Genomic DNA, 19,888 nt, shown 5'->3' on the forward strand with positions numbered 1-19,888 from the left:
GCCCTTGAAGATGGGGAAAGATGAGGCACAGCATCGTGCCGTAATAGTCTGAGACATAACAGTAGCTCTCCAAATTTTAGGATATGCGCACTAGACGCAATTTCGTTCCGTTTAAATTTAAACTGGAAATGTTCTACATCTTATTCCATGCTGAAGACAATGGCTGCTTGAAACCACACAGGCTGAGCGTTAAGTCTTTCCATGATTACAAAAAGTTATTTGTGAAGAACTGTGCTAGACACAGATAAGTGGTTTGTTGCAAATGGTTCCGTAACTCATAAAATTATTTATGGGTACACTTCCATATGTCAGTCCGTTTTTCTGCAAATTATACTTTAACTCATTAAGCTTTTATGGATACTCTCCTATCTGTGCTCTTTTCTCTCTCTCTTGGGTGCGGTACTGTAATTTAGGAATTCCGCTGTTACGGTGGCCCCTATGCAGAAGAAAGCACAGTACATTTTCTGCTTTCATAAACCGCAGTTCTGCAACAGTTTCGAAGTGACAATAGTCGAGATCTGCCAGACGTGAAGGGCATCAAAAGACTATGGTTAATTTGAAGATATAGGCTGTGTTGCTGACAAGGCAAGAAGCTGCAGACGTGGTCTTTTGACACAGTGCTTACGGCGTTTCAACGAAGTGCGCTGATATCGACACTCGTGTTTCGAAAGAAACACTCATTCTTCAGGGCACTGCAGGGAAAATTTTACACGAACGGCTGCATCTCCATCCATACACAGTACAACTTCTGCAAGCGTTTCAGCCAAGCGATAGTCCCCGACGTGCTTCGTTTGCTGGGAAGATGCTAGAACGAATGGGAATATGACTATCCGTAGCACACAGGAACATCAATATGCGCTGAATGGTGTGCTCCAGCGTTGTCAGATCTCACACACATGGCTGTCTACTCACAGTTTAACAGGTTGGGAAACTTTCGACATCGACGTTTCGCGATAAGGCCTGGACATCCAACGTTTTGCCGCATGCTCCTGGTTTCACTTTCCATAAGGGATAACGACAGTGACAGGCGAACAGCCGACAAGATACGTCGTTACCAGGCGACGGCTCATAACAAGTTCACTTTGTCCGTCACTTACGTCAGTGGATTCCCCATTTGCCACAGGATCCGTCGCTGAAATTATTCCCCTCTTCCCTCTGCTCCGCCTGTATACCTTCCTTCCCGTCTCACGTGTCCGTAACGTCACCAGAGTATAAGTTTAGCGATGGATTGTGGTCATAACACAGTACGTAACAAAAACGTACCGTCAGACTTTCAGGAAGCAATCCTCACACGCAGAGGAAAACAATATTTTGCATGGATATGGGTCCGGAAACGCTTTATTTCCATGTTAGAGCTTACTTTCAACAACTCTTCAACACCATAATCATGGGAAAAAATATGTCAGCAAAATATGAAATACTTTAATAAATATATGAGTGGTTGACAATTCATACAATAGACGGTTGTCTAAATACTGATGCGAAAACTATTAAATATTAAACTGAATGAAGAGTCGAATAGTCAGCTGTAGCCGTATTTATTGAAGTCGATTGCAAACCCACACAACCGGTTTCGCAACGTTCAAGTTGCATCTTCTGATGTATATCTGTACGGAATAATGTTTTTTTCTTTTAATTAATACTTTGATAATGGGGAATTGAAGTTATCTGAAATATCTTAAAGTACTGAATGACTAAACTTAAACAAGGAAGAAAATATAACGTATCAAGGTAGGAAAATATGCATGGATCAAATACGCCCCACAAATAACATGCCTATACATATTTATACCATTAATGCGGTATTTGCACGATTAATTTAAAAAAATATTCTGTACAGATATAAATCAGAAGATGCTACTTAAAAATTGTGAAACCGATTGAGTGGGTCTGTAATCGACTTGAAAAAATACGGCTACAGCGGAGTACTAGACTCTCGATTCAGGTTTGTATTCAATAGTTTTAACACCTGTATTGAAACAACTGTCTACTGTATGAATTTTCAATCAGTAACGTATAATTATTTTAGCCGTGATTGCCTCGGTTTTAAAATTACCTGTAACTTTAGTAAATGAAACGTTAAAAATGAGCTCCCAGAGCAACGGTACATACATCAGCCCGCCATCACATTGAATCCCTGGATTTCAAAAGCCTTTCACAATACCCATGCCGACCGCGGTGGCCGAGCGGTTCTAGGCGCTTCGGTCCAGAACAATGCGACTGTTACGGTCGCAGGTTTGAATCCTGCCTCGGGCATGGATGTGTGTAATGTCCTTAGGTTAGTTAGGTGTAAGTAGTTTTAAGTTCTAGAGGACTGATGACCTCAGATGTTGAGTCCGATAGTGCTCAGAGCCATTTGAACAACTTGAACAATAACCGTTGTCATATTGAATCCCTGTTGTGCTGATGTACCCTGGATACTTGCGTATTGTTTCACAGACTTCTAGAATACGGACACGAAGGCTCTGTACATCTTGCACCGGAGTTACGTTCTAAAAGTCTGCAAATTAGTCGTTTTGCTCCATCATAGTTAATCGATCCGACCGTGCTTGGGCTTGGTTTTCGCGATCCCTACTGACTGAAACTGTGTCTGCAGTTTGGCGTCGCCACCAGCTGGTGGAACTACAGTCAGATTAGTTTAATTACACTGTATACATATATTCCTGGGTGGTATAGTTTAATCGCGACATCATTGTGATCCAGAAGGGAAAATAGTTTGCTTTATAGAATACCGAAAAACTGGAAGCGCTTTGGAAATTTACAAGGAAATTATGCAACTGAAATTTCTTTCGCTAGTCACACTTGAAACTGGAAGAAAGACATTATTTTCGTTACATTAGGTATCTTACGAAAGAGATTACGGTTACGCTTTCATCTCACAAGGGGGTCATAGTCGTCATCACTGTCCATTCGAGTGAAATACGAGTCAAAGTCATCGATAGATTGAGTATGACATGGGTCACAGCCTAGTCACTGCAAGACTCAATGTTTTTGGCTGTTATGTGCTACTGTCATTCGCTCAACGGACCTAAATAAATATTTTCAAGTATCACAAAAACAGAGTAAGACATTCGCGCCACATCTATCCAGTCAGGAACTCACATTCCATCACATATTTGAGGCGCAGTCTCGTCTGTATCAGCAATAGGCATCATTTCCAGTAACCGGAAGGGCGGCCCCAGAAAGGTTAATATTCTGTGCAACGTCCAAATATTGACTTTCTCATCACTGAGCCGGAGACAGCGGTCTTTCAGCTTTCTTGGTATCGACAGTTAACAGAGGACGGTACGACCGTTGTACTGCACAGTCAAAATACCGGTGACACTGAAACCAGAGTTTTGCAACCAAGAGTAATTTTCATTTCCTGCCCACGCAGCGTGTATTGAACAAGAAAACTGGCCTTTAAGTATATCACGATCTCTTTTGCAGTGTTGTTTTCATAACCAGCAAGTTTCTCAGGCGTACCTCTCTCTGGAAGTATTTCCATGATTTTATCGTGTTACCTAACTATATCTGCTCCATCTACTCTCTGTCTCCTGCTTCAACCTCCTCTGTATCGAACTCGCCACCGGTTTTCTTGATGAAATGAACAGTATCTCTGGCACCATAAGTGGTGGAAATAACCACTGCACTCTCTTTTATCAAATAACAAATACTCGTATCAGGGCTATGTTAAATATATGTATAATGCATGCAGAGTGCTGAATCCATTGCAACTCTTGCCTACATTGGCGTCCCGGTTAACGATAAATGAAATATTATTACAATGCTGGGGATTTACCCTTAATAATTTGAGAAATGTTTCCTCAATGTAGTTTTTAATAAATTGTTCAGATATTTTCATTCTCAGAAAAGTGAGTTGTTACCAATATCATATTTCGCAGTGCCTCATGTATATAGCCCATACAAAGTGCAGAGCAACACACAGCTAACACATTTTCTGTTACGTATCGGACCACACACTGAGGTGACATAAATCATGGGATAACGATACGCATATATACAGATGGCGCTTTTATCGCGTTCACATGCTATAAAAGGGTAGCACATTACAGGAGCTATCATTTGTTCTCACGTGACTCACCTGAGAAGATTTCCGACGTGATTATGGCCGCACGACGGAAATTAACAGACTTTGTAAGAAGAATGGTAGTTGCAGCTGGAAGCATGGGAACTTCCATTTCGAAAATCGTTACGAAATTCAAAGTGTTAAGAGTGTGCGGGGAATAACAGATTTCAGGCGTTAATTCTTACGAACGGCAACGCTATGGTCGACGGCATTCACTTAGCGACCGAGAATAGCTGCGTTTGTGTAGAGTTGTCAGTGCTAACATACTTGCAACATAGCGTTAAATAAACCCAGAAATTCATGCGGGATTTATGACTATCGTATCCGTTAGGGCAGTGCGGCGAAATGTGGCGTTAATGGATACGGCAGCCGGCGACTGATGCGTATGATTTTGCTTACAGCACGACATCACTGGCAGCGCCCGGTATCGTGATGGTATCGGTTGGATCCTAGACGACTGGAAAACCGTGGCTTTGTCAGATGACTCCTGTGCAAGGTGGTGATGGCTCCATAATGGTGAGGGTTGTGAAGACATGAAATGAACTGGGTCTTCCAGTCTCAATGACTCGATCATTGACTTCAAATGGTTATGTTCGGCTACTTCGAGACAATTGGCAGTGATTCACCGGGTCCCAGTTGTTCGATATCTGAACAATTCAAGCGAATCATTTGGTCACCCGGATAGCCCGGCATTAATCCCAATGAACGTCAGAGGTCAGCTGACGCACAGACTCTTGCACCGGCAATTATGAACGGCTACAGAGGCAGCATGGCTCAAAATTTCTGAAGAGAACTCCCAACGTGTTCTTGAGTCGATTCCACGTCGAGTTGCTGCACTGCTCAGGGGAAAAAGAGGGTGTGACTCGATATTAGGAGGTATACCACGACTTTGGTCATGTCATGGTGTAGACTCACATGCACTCGCGTCAATGGCCGGAATAATGCTGGGCATCTTACTCTCCCGTATTTGATCGATGTGTCTTTCACTGCTTCGTGCGACTGTCGTAGGATGAGGCAAGACATTAGGGACTTCTTCATGACCCACTTCTGAACCTGCGGTTACAATCTCCTGACGTAACGCACGAAATCCTATACCTAATATTAATGTAAGTGGAAGAAGACCTCTGGCATACATTTCTTTATTACCGTAGTTATCACTGAAATTGCTAACGCTGCAGAAATTACACATTGTAGTGTCCTATAAACATCTGCGTTCAGAACTATAAAGACAGGATGGCGGGCTATAAGATAACAGAGAGGAGCAGTTGCCACAATACGTGTAGCCGACATCCTTATCAGTCAATAACGAAAATATGTCTCGCAAAGATTTTTACTACCACCGTCATAATATATTCTTTCGCATCAATTTTCGCTTTCGCAATTTGCTTCATCTCACTTTCACGCATCATGGTCATGGAGTGGGCAACTGAGAGGCACTCGGCTAACTGTAGTAGACGGCCGGGCTGTTCCACCTTTAGATGCCCAAACGAGCCTTATAGAAGTCGAGTGCAGTTGCTACCCGCAGCCAAAGTAAGTGTGTTGACATCTGACGGACTAACGCGAAAGTATATGCACCGAGAAATTCGAGTGATCATAAACTCCGGTTGCAAACCTGGATACCATATACTAGATCTTTCAAATGCCTCCACAAATAAAAGTCTTGTGGGATCAGATCCGATGTAGAGCCCAGGGAATGGAGAGTACAACAGTTCAAGTTGTTGTCTGACAATCCAGATTTAGATTTTCCGCTATTTTCCTAAGTTTCTCCAGATTCCTCAGAAAAAAAAGTGGCCGGATCTTTTCCCCACCCTTCCGTTATCTGAGATCGTGGTCCATCTCTAATGACATCATTGTCGATTGATCGTTAAATTCATCTTGCTTGCTTTCTTCCTTTCCTCATGTCGCTGGGCTTCAAGTGTTCAAAGAGAAATATTCCATTTATTATGACATTTCTTTTAACTGTGGAACGCTCTATTTCTTTGTGTTTTCTATGATTAATGTGGTTATGAAGAGAAGCAGAAATAAGCAGTAACATGGAAATAAAACGTTTCTGGACCCATGTCCATATAACATACTCTACTCTTCTATGTGTGAGGAATGTTTCCTGAAAGATTCGTCACACCGTAGTGTTACAGCCCGTATTTCAGCACATCGATGTAGCTACTGTTGGTGTGAGAACTCTTAGAACATGTACATCGAAATGAATGTAATAAAGATGATATAGAATGCCTGCTTAAATGCAACTGGGCGGCGGGGCAGACAGGGAAGGGCAGGTTCGAAGACATTTTTATAAACTGATCAAATGAATTCGCAGTTGCGAATAAGGACTACCATCAGTTGTAAAATGGAATGACGACAATGAAAATTTGTGACTGCCTGCAACTCGAATCCAGATTTCTCGCAAATCACGAGCAGTCGCCTTACGATTTGGCTATCCGAGCACGACTACAGCTGATGGTAGTCCTTATTCGCAATTGCGAATTCCTTTGATGTGTTTCATAACGGCTGTGGTCGCCGCAGTGTCTACTTCAATATATTTTCACGAGGACATGTTTTTGATAAACAGGCGGAATCCAACTTTGCCTAGTGCATGCAGGTTCAAAGGACCTGTGCATCGTAATGAGAAATACATTGCAACACCGCAACCTTTTTATAAATTAGCGACATCATTTGGCGTCCCCCTTCCCGGTCTCATTCCCTCTTTTATACGTGCACCTGTTTGAGTTAGCTTGGTTTGTACCACACACAGATCCTGCACTTGTGCTCACCTGGCTCCCCTCTCAGCTAGGCACTCCAAGTGACCGCTAGTAACTGTGGCACATCCCTTACGGTAAACTTATGGCGCCAGTCTGGCACCCGAAAGTGGCGGCTTATGTCGCTTAGGCCTTAAACAGGCGCTGATGGGTAGCTAGGAGGCGGACATGCTCAAGAGTTAATATACATAATCTTCTATATGAATGCGCAGTGTCTGCTCTTTCGGACATGTCCAAAAGAACAGACACCACATAAAGAACAGAGTCCATAACTGATTCGCCTCGATGGGCACAACCTTCATTGAAGATGCATATTTACGTTCGACCTCCAGCAGGAATCTAAAATTAGCGAGGATGGAGGACATGGATGGAGACTATGGGTAGGTGACGATAGGTGGAATGTTATCACCTGGGGATCGTGCCGAGATAGTCCACGCATTTGCTATTAACACTGTGCCTGGGTGGCGCAGTAGTTAAGAAAACTGCCTAGTAATCAAAAGATCCCGGGGTCGAACGCCAGTGTGCGACACATTTCCATTCGTCGCCACTGATTTCTCATAAAGTTCAGATGCAGCAGATACGATCAGTTCCTTCCCTTCGTTTCATTCTTCTCTACCCTCAATTTACGTAATCCCTAATCTTGCCTGGATAAGTAAATAGTAAAATAAAACGGGTCATCAGCATACCACTAAGACGATAGAAATGAATAGAGTAGGTACTCGCCTCTGACGTCGCCGAATTTGGCCGGGATGACGTCAGGGTCTTTCTCGTCGAGCGTGGGGTGTGTCGGCGGCGGTTTGACGGAGACGGGATGTCCAGCCGCAACAGCGGTGGCGGTGACGCCGGAGGCGGCGTGTGCGGAGGCGTTGGGGGCGGTGGCGGCCAGAGGCGGCTTGTCGGGGGCGGCGGCGGCACGGCGTCGCGATGACCGGCGGAGGCGGACCGCCACCAGTAGCGCCGCCGCTAGCAGCGACAGCGCCGCCCCCGCCACCGCCCCCAGCAGCGGCGGCAGCGACATAGACACGCCCTCTGAGGCTGCACACACGTTGCGATAGTTAGTTATCACCTCGAAAACACTAAATTAGCGGAGCTAGTTCGCATAGATTTTGGTACTTGATTTTTCTATTTTTTTTTTTTTTTTTTTTTTTTTTGTAATATTTGGAGTGATTCTGGTGAACGCAGAGGATAGCTAAGCTGTTTTACTACAAAATCATGTATAAGTCATTAATTAAATACGTATTTAAATACTTCTCCTAAAGGTCTTTAAGTATGCCAACTAACCTCAGATGTGGAGTTAGTTGGCATAGATCTAGGTGTGAGTTGCATGACATACGGGTAGGGACGATTTTTTTTTTTTTTTTCAAAACTTGGTGTAACTTCCTTTTACAAAGAATAATTCTTTAAATAATATATTCCTTGTAAAGAAAGAATACACCAACAAAAGTAAATTCTGCGTGGATGTATTAACAATAATATGAACGGAAATGTATGAACAAACAATGTACTTCAAGAAAAAAAATAGTTATCTGCAATTAGGCAGATAGAATTAGTGCCGGGTTTTATTTAAACGAGTGAGTCCAATTTTCCGACAGCTTTACTTTGGTCGTACCAAACTGAATCTTCCTCGTCTGACCATTTCCTGTATTCTCCTTTCTGACCATGGTGGACAAGTAAATGTCTTTGCCATCGGTTTGGACATCTTTACAGAAAATTAACGGCCGTAGTACTTAACCAAAACAAATTTATTTAAATATATTCAAGTTGATCAGGAGGCCATCGAGACTGTGAGATTCGTTGATGGTCTTGTTCGATTTGACTTATTAGGTATAACTACGCCAACTGACCTCTTACCCAACTTCGCCAAATAGCCCCAAAGGGATATAAAAACAGTTTGGACCCTCGGGGACTCCGTTATTAGGTATTCATGCACTCGATCATAAGACGTCGTATCAGTGAATAACCTATGTCTTGGGTTATTTGCATGTTTCACTGTCATCTATTGGCCCTTTTCGTTTGTAACTATAATACCCAAATATCTTTTGTTACTATCGAATGGAGTTCAACGAAATCTGGATTATTAACGTGTTGAAGAGAATTTTATTCATGCGAGAATCACAGCGAGAGAGAGCCGAGGCTATGAGACAGCAATCGAGGAGACAAAGCGGTTGGTTCTCGTGGCTACTTAGCACATGGCTGAGGGGTCGACTCACGGTCGCAGTGTGACGTATGTGAACGTTGATATTAAACGGTGACGCCCTACGTGGGAAAAACTATCTGCTCAATTAATGAACAGGCAAACTGTAACTGACTTTCGGCTGCAAGTGCCAAGATCATACAGCAGCCAAACGGAGGCTGCTACCACTTGTCTGAACAGAAGCTGGCGAACAGGGACAGGGACGTCTGCGCCCTGAGGTTCTATGACCTCAGAGAAACCACATTACAGTGAGTTTCCAACCTCCAAGCACCAACAGTTGGTACGTAGAGAAACGACAACGTTTTCTGTCCACAGACCTTTCACATCCTATATTTATTCGTAAAGTCGAAAAAAGGTCTTCTTTGTATCACTGCACCTCCCCAAAGAGGACCACGCTTTTGAATGTTTATCTCAATAAAACGGTTACCACCGTCTTGAGAAAATAACTAAAGTCTCCCAAAACGATCGCATCCGAAATCAGGTCGCAGGTTCGAATCCTGCCTCGGGCATGGATGTGTGTGATGTCCTTAGGTTAGTTAGGTTTAAGTAGTTCTAAGTTCTAGGGGACTGATGACCTTAGATGTTAAGTCCCATAGCGCTCAGAGCCATTTGAACCGAAATCAGGTTTGTGAATACAGTATGGAATGAATCTGAAGTTTTAATAAGGAGTTGATTTGCATTTAATGTTTGGGGAACCTCTAAACGTTGGTAACGCAACAACGATTTCATCAGAATGTCGGTAGTTAAAAATGTGGCCGGAATCTGAAATGAGATGTATTGATCATTAATTATTCAAGATTTCTTTCTTTGTTAGTAGCCTCTCTTAAATCCACATGTACTTGTCCCAACGCATGGCGTGCCTGGATAGGTTCGCTTTGCTACTACACAATGCTGATTTAACGGAGCTGTGCAGCTGTGACGTATCATTGTGCAGTACAGTGGTTAGGTCGCACGGACGCTTCCAGTGTGGTTAGATTAGTACGGGTGACTAAGAACGACATGGCACACAAGCCGTCGGTAAAGAAGCGACATTCGCATGAGAAGTGAAGGCCACGACGCTCTATTAAGACGGACTGGTCACAAACTAAGCTGTACTGGAAAAACTGAAAACCATAGATTACCTTTCAACATGTTGCACTACATATTGACAGCGACAGAGGTCGTCGCCCGCTTGTTCCCCATAAAAAGCTTCGGAATCGAGACAGTAGGAAAATGCCTGCTGCGTCAGACCAACGTATACGACTTTCTTAGCTGCCTAATTGTCAATGTCTAGTGCTGGGTATGTCACTACGACACGAAAATAAGAGAGCAGAGCAAGAACGTGAATCTTATATGGTTTGACCATCACTGAGGAAAACGAACGCCCATCCACTATCGAGCAAGTTGATACTGACTTTTCTGGGGGAGGGGGATTTGCACAACTTGGTGCTAACGGAATATGTTTGTAAGAGCACACCGCCGCAGGAGGAAACTACTAACGTCTTCGGGCTAGGATAAGGGTGGATATCGAGACGAAATGTCGAGGTAAACTTCTCAAAAGTGTACTGTCGTCATGACAACACCCTGTCTAATACTGTATAGGCCACAGTGGCACATGCTGCTTCTCTGGTCTATGAAATTTAGCCCCACGACCCGTATTCTTCTGACTTGGCTCTCAGTCACTTCTTCCTCTCTCATTTGCGAGGGAGACATTTCCAGAACGATGACGCGGTGTTTTTCTAAGCAGTACGTTCCTCAAAAGCCCAAATACAAAATTCTCAGTCGAGGTCTTCGACATGTTTTTCAAGGTTGAGATAAACGTGTCACGTCGGAGATTGAAGGGGCAACTTAGAGGGAAGATCTGAAACTATCGGCAACTTTCACGGTCGGCACTTGACATTTTCGGGGCTGTATGAGAACGAACTCTCCTCCTATCTACTGGCAACAGTTCTGTTGCTTATACGAGTTCAGGTCTGGCGTGACTACTTTGGATGCTGCTTCTCTACAAAGTCGGGTATAAATTATTTTTATTCAAGGGTACTCGTGCGAAGCTTTCCATGCACATAACATTGAACAAAACAGAGCATTGCAATACCTCGATTTAAACGATGTTTGACATAAGGCTAACCTTCGTGTACTTTTCATTTTTAATTTTCTTTTAGGGATAAAAAATTGTTAGTTTATTTAGTTATACTTGAAAAGGCTGCAAACAATTGTCCATAAGCAACGACGCAATTTGATAAACACAGTCCAGCACTCTGAAGCGTTTATCCCTGCCCCTTATTTATAGTCATGGCGAAAACAATTTTAAGAGGCAATTATCTTGCTGTCAGTTATACTAGCAAAAAGTAAATCACAATTCCAGAGGCCACTGAAAAATATGTTTGTCGTTTGGAAAAGTCAGCTTGTACGCTGGGCAGAGATAATGGACTACCGCAGCCGTCACGATTGTTATTTGTAACAATGAGATACACAAATTATCCAATTAATAAATACTTCAAAAAATAAAATTGTATTTGTAATTAGATAATATGAAAAGGGAATCTCTTATTCGTGATGAATGAGGTAGCTTCGTAAAATATAGGTATGAAGCTGATCATCCGTTACATCTTTCTGCCTATGATACTTAAAAGACTCTTTTACCTCAAAATTTTCCACAAATAATGCGTCTTAGCGAAAAATCTGTATGAAATGTCAGAACCTTGTTAGAAAACCTTTCTGACGATGCATCATTCATAACCGTAAGATCAGCACTTATTAAGGGATGTTAACTTGAGGAATAATATATATGGTCGTCAGTAACGTTCAGGTATCGTTATTACAGGCAATTGTACAGATCCAGCCCAATTGCAATACACATCATAGGCGCTATTTTATGCCAACGACAAGATATGGATTCACAATATACTGTAATTGAAATAATTTTTTCCAGTTCTAGAATGATCTTTCGAGTGTGCCGTGGAGTGTAATAGGTTAATGCTGTCTGCTAGACCGAATCTCATCGCCTGCCCCCGTGATTTCTCAGTATCAGAGAAACCCTCAGGAATGTCTTTCTGGACTAGGATCCATGAATGAATGGAACAAAAACTTTATAAACTATGAAAGACGTACGGAGAGAGTTGGGGTTATAAGGGTGGGTCCTAAGATGTATGTATATAGCATGTGTGGTAAAAGGGTTGCTTGTGAAAAATTACGTTCTGAATTGGGACACTCAGGTCAACACACAGTATTAACGTGCCGATAAGATTTCTCTTTTCGTGTTGTAACACATCATTTCCTGACCACGTCTGAATGTTCGTCGGGTGGCCATCGCTACAGCCAGTATCAGTGACGGTGTGAGCCAGGTGCTTAAGGGGGGGGGAGGGGGGGGTAGCGCGAGATGTTCTCCAGCGAGCGGGTAATGGGCTGGTCTTTCCCTAATCCTCCTAAATGGGTTGTAGCTGGAGTGTAAATGGCTGGCTTAAAGCTAGGTGAATTGAGGGCCGGTGTTTTACGACACCCGATGTTGAAAAAGATCTAAAAGCCCAACCAGAAAGCAGCATCTAGTAGGAAGAGCAGGAAACGCCACTGAAAACGCCTGCATTCTGCTTCTGGATCAGACTGGCTGAATCGTCTCCACGTTAAATAGCGTAGTGAAGTGGTTTGCAGCTAGCGAAGTCGAGAGTTGGCCGGCAGCACATATGGCATGTTGAAGCCGTGGGTCCAGTGTGCGGAGGTGAGGCTTTCATAGCGTACTTCCGAAGTCGGGAGGAGGGGATACTTCGTTATTAACCGAGGACTTAGTTCTTGCGATTTGCAAATTCAAGAGGAGCCCAAAATTCTGACGTTTGCTTTTGAGTTGAGTCATTCTGGTCTTTGTGGGCGAGTGTTGCCGCTTCGAGAACTGGGGTGGCAGTTATTACAAAAAGGAGTTTTTCACTGCGCGAGGATCTCTTCATGAAATTTCAATCACCAACTTCCTCCTCCGAATCCGAAAATATATTGTTGGCTCCCATCTGCAGAGGGAGAAATTATGACAATTAAATAAGAGACATCAGAGATCTCACGGAAAAATTTAAGTGTTGTTTTTTCCAGCGCACTGTTCAAAATTCGAGATGTTGGGAAATAATTAGATGAGTCAATGAACCCTCTACCAGGGACTTAATTGTGAATAACGAGTGATCATGTGGATGTGGCGAAAGTACAGATGCTCAATAGGTAGAGAGCTACCGTGAGGTGGTGGAGGCAAGTAGCCAGCTGGACGTTGGTGTTTAGGGAACGAGATGGACTTTACGAGCTTCCTTCCCATTGAAATTGGAATAAGGTGCTTTTATGTGGCTTTTGCCTACTGTATTGCTGTCACGCTGTCATGGAGATTATCGACGAAAGTTGCTAGTAGCCAATGCGGCTAGTCCCAACGGAGGTTCGAGTCCTCCCTCAGGCATGTGTGTGTGTGTGTGTGTGTGTGTTTGTCCTTAGGATAATTTAGGTTAAGTAGTGCGTAAGCTTAGGGACTGATGACCTTAGCAGTTAAGTCCCATAAGATTTCAGACACATTTGAACTTTTTTTTTTGCTAGTAGCCAACTGGATGGCCGTATAGTAGACTACTAGTGGTAGGATTTTGGAATATTCCTGAGAGTAGCTAGATAGCTGTGGGGCTTTTAATGGTTGACTTTGGAGTTTTATCCAGTCGTGGTGGTCAAAGTGAAACTGTCGATCCTTTTTTACATTGATCTGATGGTGTAGGTGAGCAAATAAGTCCGACTCCGCAGATAAAAGTTTCTTGCTAAATGCACGGTTTGGAAAACATCACTTGCGTGAAACTGAGCTTGCTATTTTCTCACATGATATTCTGGGAAGTATGGGTGAAGAACGACAGGCAGATTCCATATTACCAGATCTCCAAAAATTATTTGACACGGTGCACTACTACAGGCTATTAACGAAGGTATGAACATACAGAATATGCTACCAGTTATGTGATTGTCTCTAAGACTTCTTAAGTAACACAGCCCTGTCGTTATACTGGACGGGTGTTCATCAGAGACAATGGTATCGTCGGAAATACTCCAGGGAAGTGTGGTTGGACTACAGTTACTTTGTATATACGTGAATATTCTGGCGGATAGGGTGAGTAGCAATCTCCGGTGGATTGCTCATGTTGCTGTGGCGTACGGGAAGGTGACGTCGCTGACGAACTGCAGCAGGATACAGACGATAAAGATAAAAATTTCTGATTGTGCAATGGATGTCAGCTAGCTGTAAACGTAGAAAAAAGCAGTTGAATAGGAAAAACAAACACCTAATGTTGGAATAAAGCATCGGTAGTGTCTACTATACACTGGGGGTGACGTTGCAAAGCAGTATGAAATAGAACGAGCACGTGAGGATTGTAGTAGGTGAGGCGAATGTTAGGCTTCGGTTTATTAGGAGATTCTTAAGAAAATTTGTTCCATCTGTAAAGGATACCACATATACCACGACAGTGTGACTTATTCTTGAGTACTGGTCGAGTGGTTTGGACCTGCACAATGTAGGATGAAAAGAATACATCGAAGTAGTTCAGTGGCGGGCTGCCAGATCTGTTATCGATAAGTTCTAACAAAGTATTGCGAAGATGCTTCTCGAACTCAAATGGGAGTACCTACAGAGAAGGCGACGTTCTTTTCGAGAAACACTATTGAGAAAATTTAGAGAACCGACATCTGAAGCTGATTACCGAACGATTGTATTGCCGCCAATATATATATTTTGCACGCGAACCACGATGACAAAAAAAGAGAAATTAGGGCTCGTTCGGATGCATATAAGTAGTCGTTTTTCGCTCGCTTTGTTTGCGAATGGAACAGGAGAGCCAACTAGTAGTAGAGGTACGGGGTACAATCCGTCACGCACTGTTGGTGGTTTGTGGAATACGTATATAGATCTAAATACTATACTTTTCCTTGCGTGCCATGCGACATCAAGTGTGCGTGGATTCCAGCCACAGTCGCCTGTGTGATTTAGTGCGATGCTTTGGAAGCATCGAGATGCGGACATAGAGCAGCGTTTCAGTGCTTCTCAGCTATCCAATCTGTGAAATGTGCTATTGATAGCAGACAATATTGAGCCTGACATTATGGAAAACTAGAACGAGTGTCGATGACTACAATCTGCAGATGTGAATGGTTTTCTGAATAAGACAGAAACCGTAACTTAGACTGAATAAAATATAGATAGTCCATCCTTAATTAAGAAGAAAATAAGTTGTACTACTGCGATAAGTACAGGCTGAGTCATAAATGAGGAAACATATGTCGTGCAAATTGTCACATACTGAGCTACAGACATAAATTCGTTTTCCGCATGTACCTATGTCAATAAATGACAATGCAATTGAATGGTAAAAATCTGTAAATATGAAGTGGACTTCTGGTTGTTACTGTGCGCTGACATTGGCCAAGGGGACAGATCGGCAACAGGGCACAACATGCGAGTGTTGTTGGTAGTCTAGGCGCTCACGAGAAGGCGAGATGTGCGGCGTCAAACGATGGTCTGCGTGATAACTGCGAGCAGTGACAGCGCCAACATGTATCTCATACCGGTTACGCTGGCATAGGGAAGGGAACGTGAAGAGCGACTGCACTGCTGCACATGCATGTTTTATAATTTGGTTTTTGTGTCCCAGACTTTGTTTTAAGAAACAAGTACATAGATGCAGAGTACAAAATACAACTACACAGGTATATGGCAGTTAATACAAACGAATACAATACACCTGTACAAATCGAAACTAACATAGAAACACATGACCAGAAGCTGCAGTGGCGGTTTATAAGTACTGTCCCCCCACTCGTGCCGTGCCAATCATACGAATTCACTATACCCTCCTTCGTGAAATAGGCTTCGTCAGTGAACAGTATTGTTCGTGAAAAATGCTGGTCGTGGGTCTGACGCCGTAGGACAAAGTTGCAGAAGTCCATCCTTCTCTGGTAGTCTTCCGGAAATAATGCCTGTACCATTTGCATGCGAAAGGGATGGTAATGATTTCCATGGAGTACTCGCATAACAATAGATTGTTACATTTTGACCGCACCGGCCGCGATGGCCAAGAGCTTCTAGGCGCTTCAGTCCGGAAGCGCGTGACAGCTACGGTCGCAGGTTCGACCCTGACTCGGGGATGGATGTGTGTGATGTCCTTAGGTTAGTTAGGTTTAAGTAGTTCTAAGTTCTAGGGGACTGATGACCTCAGATGTTAAGTCCCATAGTGCTGAGAGCCATTTGAACCATTCCGACCGCAGTGGCGAGACACCTGGTGCATGTTGTTCGGTCATCTTCAACAGTTTGTAACACTTTTTCGCCGTCATCCGCACCGTACGTCGATGGTCGGCCACGACCACTAAATCCTGGAGGTGTTACACATGCACCATACTCCCTCAAGCGCCTGTCCACGGAGTAAAACGTCTTTGCGGATGGAAGGTGCTGGCTAGGGAACGTTTCGTGATACAGTTGCCTTGCCATGTCAGCTCTTCCATCTGCTAGCCCGTAGATGAGGTGGATGTCGGCGTATTCCTCGTTTGTGAAACTTGCGGTGGTACGGTAGTAACACTGCGACGCGGCCGTTAGCAGCTGTCGACACGGCGAGTATCGGGCAGAGTGAGCAGCGCAGAGGTGATGTAAACACGTCATACACGCCGCGATTTTACTTCCGCCGTTGACCACTCTTTCCGCTTAGAGGACACACATTCCTCAACATGGGACTCTACACTCCGTTATCGCCGGCAAAGTGTAATTCACAAGTTCTCATACAAGTTCACATACATTGCGATGGGATTTGTTCTTTCTCGTATTTTTCAAACGCTGACGGATACACATCAGCTCATTGGTGTGTCGTGTGTTGATCTATGGGTGAATGACATGTCGTCATCGTGAGGCTCGTCGGTATCTCGTTCAATGGTTAACAGGTGTTTTTGTTTTACGTACACAGTACACCGAGGAAAACGAAATCAACAACGGTGCGTCACGTGTTACACATAGCATCATGCGATCCTCGATATATTTTTCATCATTTATGACTCACCCTGCGTAACAGTCCCAACCAATATGTTTTACAGATAACCGAATTAAATCTAACTAATTCTACAGTAGAAATCAACGAAATCAAATGAAAAAGAAAATCAATGAAAAATACTAACACATGCCATCAAAAAGCGCTACCTGGCTGAAGTTACCTACCAACAAGAGAAGTAATCACCCATTCAGTAACATAAAATTCACGATGACGCAACGACCGTTGCTACATCTTTACTTACAAACAAGGAATGAGTACACTCGGTGAGCTTCAGCTGCCACCAAACATTCTCTTTTGAAATCCAGGATCGGTCATGCTTGTGCTAACAGCCAGTCGGGTAACACATAACAAACACTCTCGTGGTTAACTAGAACCACATCAGTCACGAACAACGTAAGACACCTTACGTACTGCACTGGAGGGTCCTTCGGTTACCATCATAACTTCCGTCGTTCCATTAAGAAATAGAGAGCCGAAAGAATGACAGCAAGCAGACCTCGTATCAGCTGTGATTTCTCCCGTTTTATTATAGTACTCTTGTCTCGGGGCTTACGTCAAAGAAAGTATTACGTTACCGTTAAGTTGCTACGAATGTATACTGCTAGATATTTTACTGATGTGACTGTGTTAACAGACAGGACAAAGCATTTTTAATCCAACAATATTGGTTCATTTCCTCCAACTACAATGCGATGCGATGCGTTTACTTACCTTGAAGATCAACTCCCCGACCTCCATCAAGTATCGTTCACTTACAAAACCTCGCTACAGCTTCCTTGTGTTGCGAACTTTCTACACACATCAGTAAAATACGTGAGTAGTCTCAAAGAGCTCTGAACGGTATTTACTAGACCACTTACACAACGTATTAAAAAGTATCGAATAATTTCAGAGGTGTTAGTACTCGACGACACAAGAAAAACAAGTCCAAAAATCACAGGTCCATACACGACTACTTTCGAACATCAACATCACTGGACTGTTGTGTACATCCACGGCTATCCATTCTTTTGCTCTTTGATCTAAGTAGTCGTTGAATTTGACACCACAATTTTATGCTTGCTGGCATGAAATGAGGGTCCAAACCTCTAACATCATGAAGTTGTTGACTGGAGTAATCTGGAGCAATTCTTTCAAGTTTCTCCATAACCATAAACCTAGTAGATCGAGCATTGGAGGAGATGGAGGTCAAAGTGTTTCCCCTGAACCATTCTGTAGTCCTGAAGTGTCGCCGTCAAATGATCACATACATTTTCGACAGCATTAATTTCGACGGTATAGTAGTGCTTGATCAATAAATTTGAATAAAAACGTCAATTAGGTACTGCATCAGGGACAGGGCAGCTGTTCATAAAGTTTCCGAAGCAACAGGCGACTGTGAAGCACGTGCCTCATGTTCTAGAGCCAGCATTTGAGCTTTGTGTGGGAATTGTCTCTCTGGTGTTCGGTTCAAAAGATTTTGCTGAGCGTTTTACGCTGGTATCCCTACAAGATCCAGAACATCCATGAAGTGAAGCCTCAGATAGACTACATCGCCGTGACTTTGCCATTCGTTTTATGGCACGCACAGTAATGGATGTTATGTGGTCGGGGAACGTTCTTTCGATGCAGGAGGTACTTACTCTGCATGGTGCCGTGAGCGCACAGAATTATGGCATATGAGGTTTTCCTCTGCCACATGTTTTGCGGGAACATCCAATGCATTAAGCTTATGTAACTGTCTGGTGTTAGCACACACGTTCCTTTACTCTTGATCCGTTTTTCTTCGAGGAGGTGACACCTAGTGGCCTTGTTAGGTGGATAGTGACATCTGCACGTCATAAGGACCTCCTTGTGCGACACCAGGAACCTCCTCAGGAGATACTCGCAGCTTACCGGGCGCCCGTTCTATAAGATGCGCGTTAAAATACTCCAGGAACAAATACAGGAGAAGATACAAACGTTTAGTAACGATCAATGGGGTCGGAAACACGAAGGATACCACATGTCCTGGAGTGACACTTCACCATCGAGAGACATTACATTGCTATTCCACAAGGACCTGAGTGCCCTGCATATTTCGCGAAGGAGAAGGCAGAGCTTATAGACACAATACTTGCTGCGTCCTTCATGCAGAATCTGACTCCTTCAGATCCAGTATTCACACTTGAAACGGTCGAGGAGGTTACACGACTTGTAGCCCAGCCCACGTGCGACGAAATCAGACGTACTGATAAAAATGAAATTGCTTCGTCTATCAAGCATACCAGTGCTAGGAAAGCCCGTGGTCCCGATGGCATTCAAAACCGTGTCCTCTAGGAGTTCACGGATAGAGCCGTAGAATACCTAGAACACATAACGAATACCGTCTGAAAATATCAACACCTCCCTGATTTTTGGAAGGCGGCCAAGGTTCCAATGTTCAGGAAGCCAGGGAAAGACCACTCCCTCCCACAAAATTACAGACCCATAAGTCTGCTGTGCTCACTCAGCAACACTGTTGATAAGATAAAACTAAAACGCATCACTAGGCACTGCATCGCCAATGACATCCTAAGACCGTTGCAATTCGGCTTCAGGAATCATCACTTAACAACACAACAACTCCTCCACGTGTCGAACGTATAATACACGGTTACGACATGAACAAAGCTACAAGGGCGGAGTTCCTGGAGATCGAAAAAGCTTTCGACAGCCTCTGGCAAAACGGCCCCATACGCAGACTAAGCTATGCTGGTTTCCGCAACGGACTCATATCTCGCAAACATGTTTCAACACTGACAGTCAGGGTAAATAATCGACACAACACGGTATTCAATATGGAGTACCCCAGGGAAGCATTCTGGGGTCCATCTTGTTCAACCTCTACGTTAATGGTTTCCCA

At 43.6% G+C, this 19,888-nt stretch overlaps 1 protein-coding gene across 1 annotated transcript in view; it reads right to left on the minus strand.

Annotated features, from left to right (window-relative positions):
* Positions 1 to 19,888, minus strand: part of LOC124545656 (hemicentin-2-like) — a 421,092-nt gene that overhangs the window by 19,175 nt on the left and 382,029 nt on the right. The window contains exon 11 of the mRNA XM_047124602.1: positions 7,754 to 7,857. Coding sequence (XP_046980558.1) covers positions 7,754 to 7,857 — 104 coding nt within the window. The remainder of the gene's footprint in view (positions 1 to 7,753; positions 7,858 to 19,888) is intronic.

Source organism: Schistocerca americana, chromosome 8, assembly GCF_021461395.2.
Source record: "Schistocerca americana isolate TAMUIC-IGC-003095 chromosome 8, iqSchAmer2.1, whole genome shotgun sequence".
In the NCBI taxonomy this organism is placed as follows: Eukaryota; Metazoa; Arthropoda; class Insecta; order Orthoptera; family Acrididae; genus Schistocerca; species Schistocerca americana.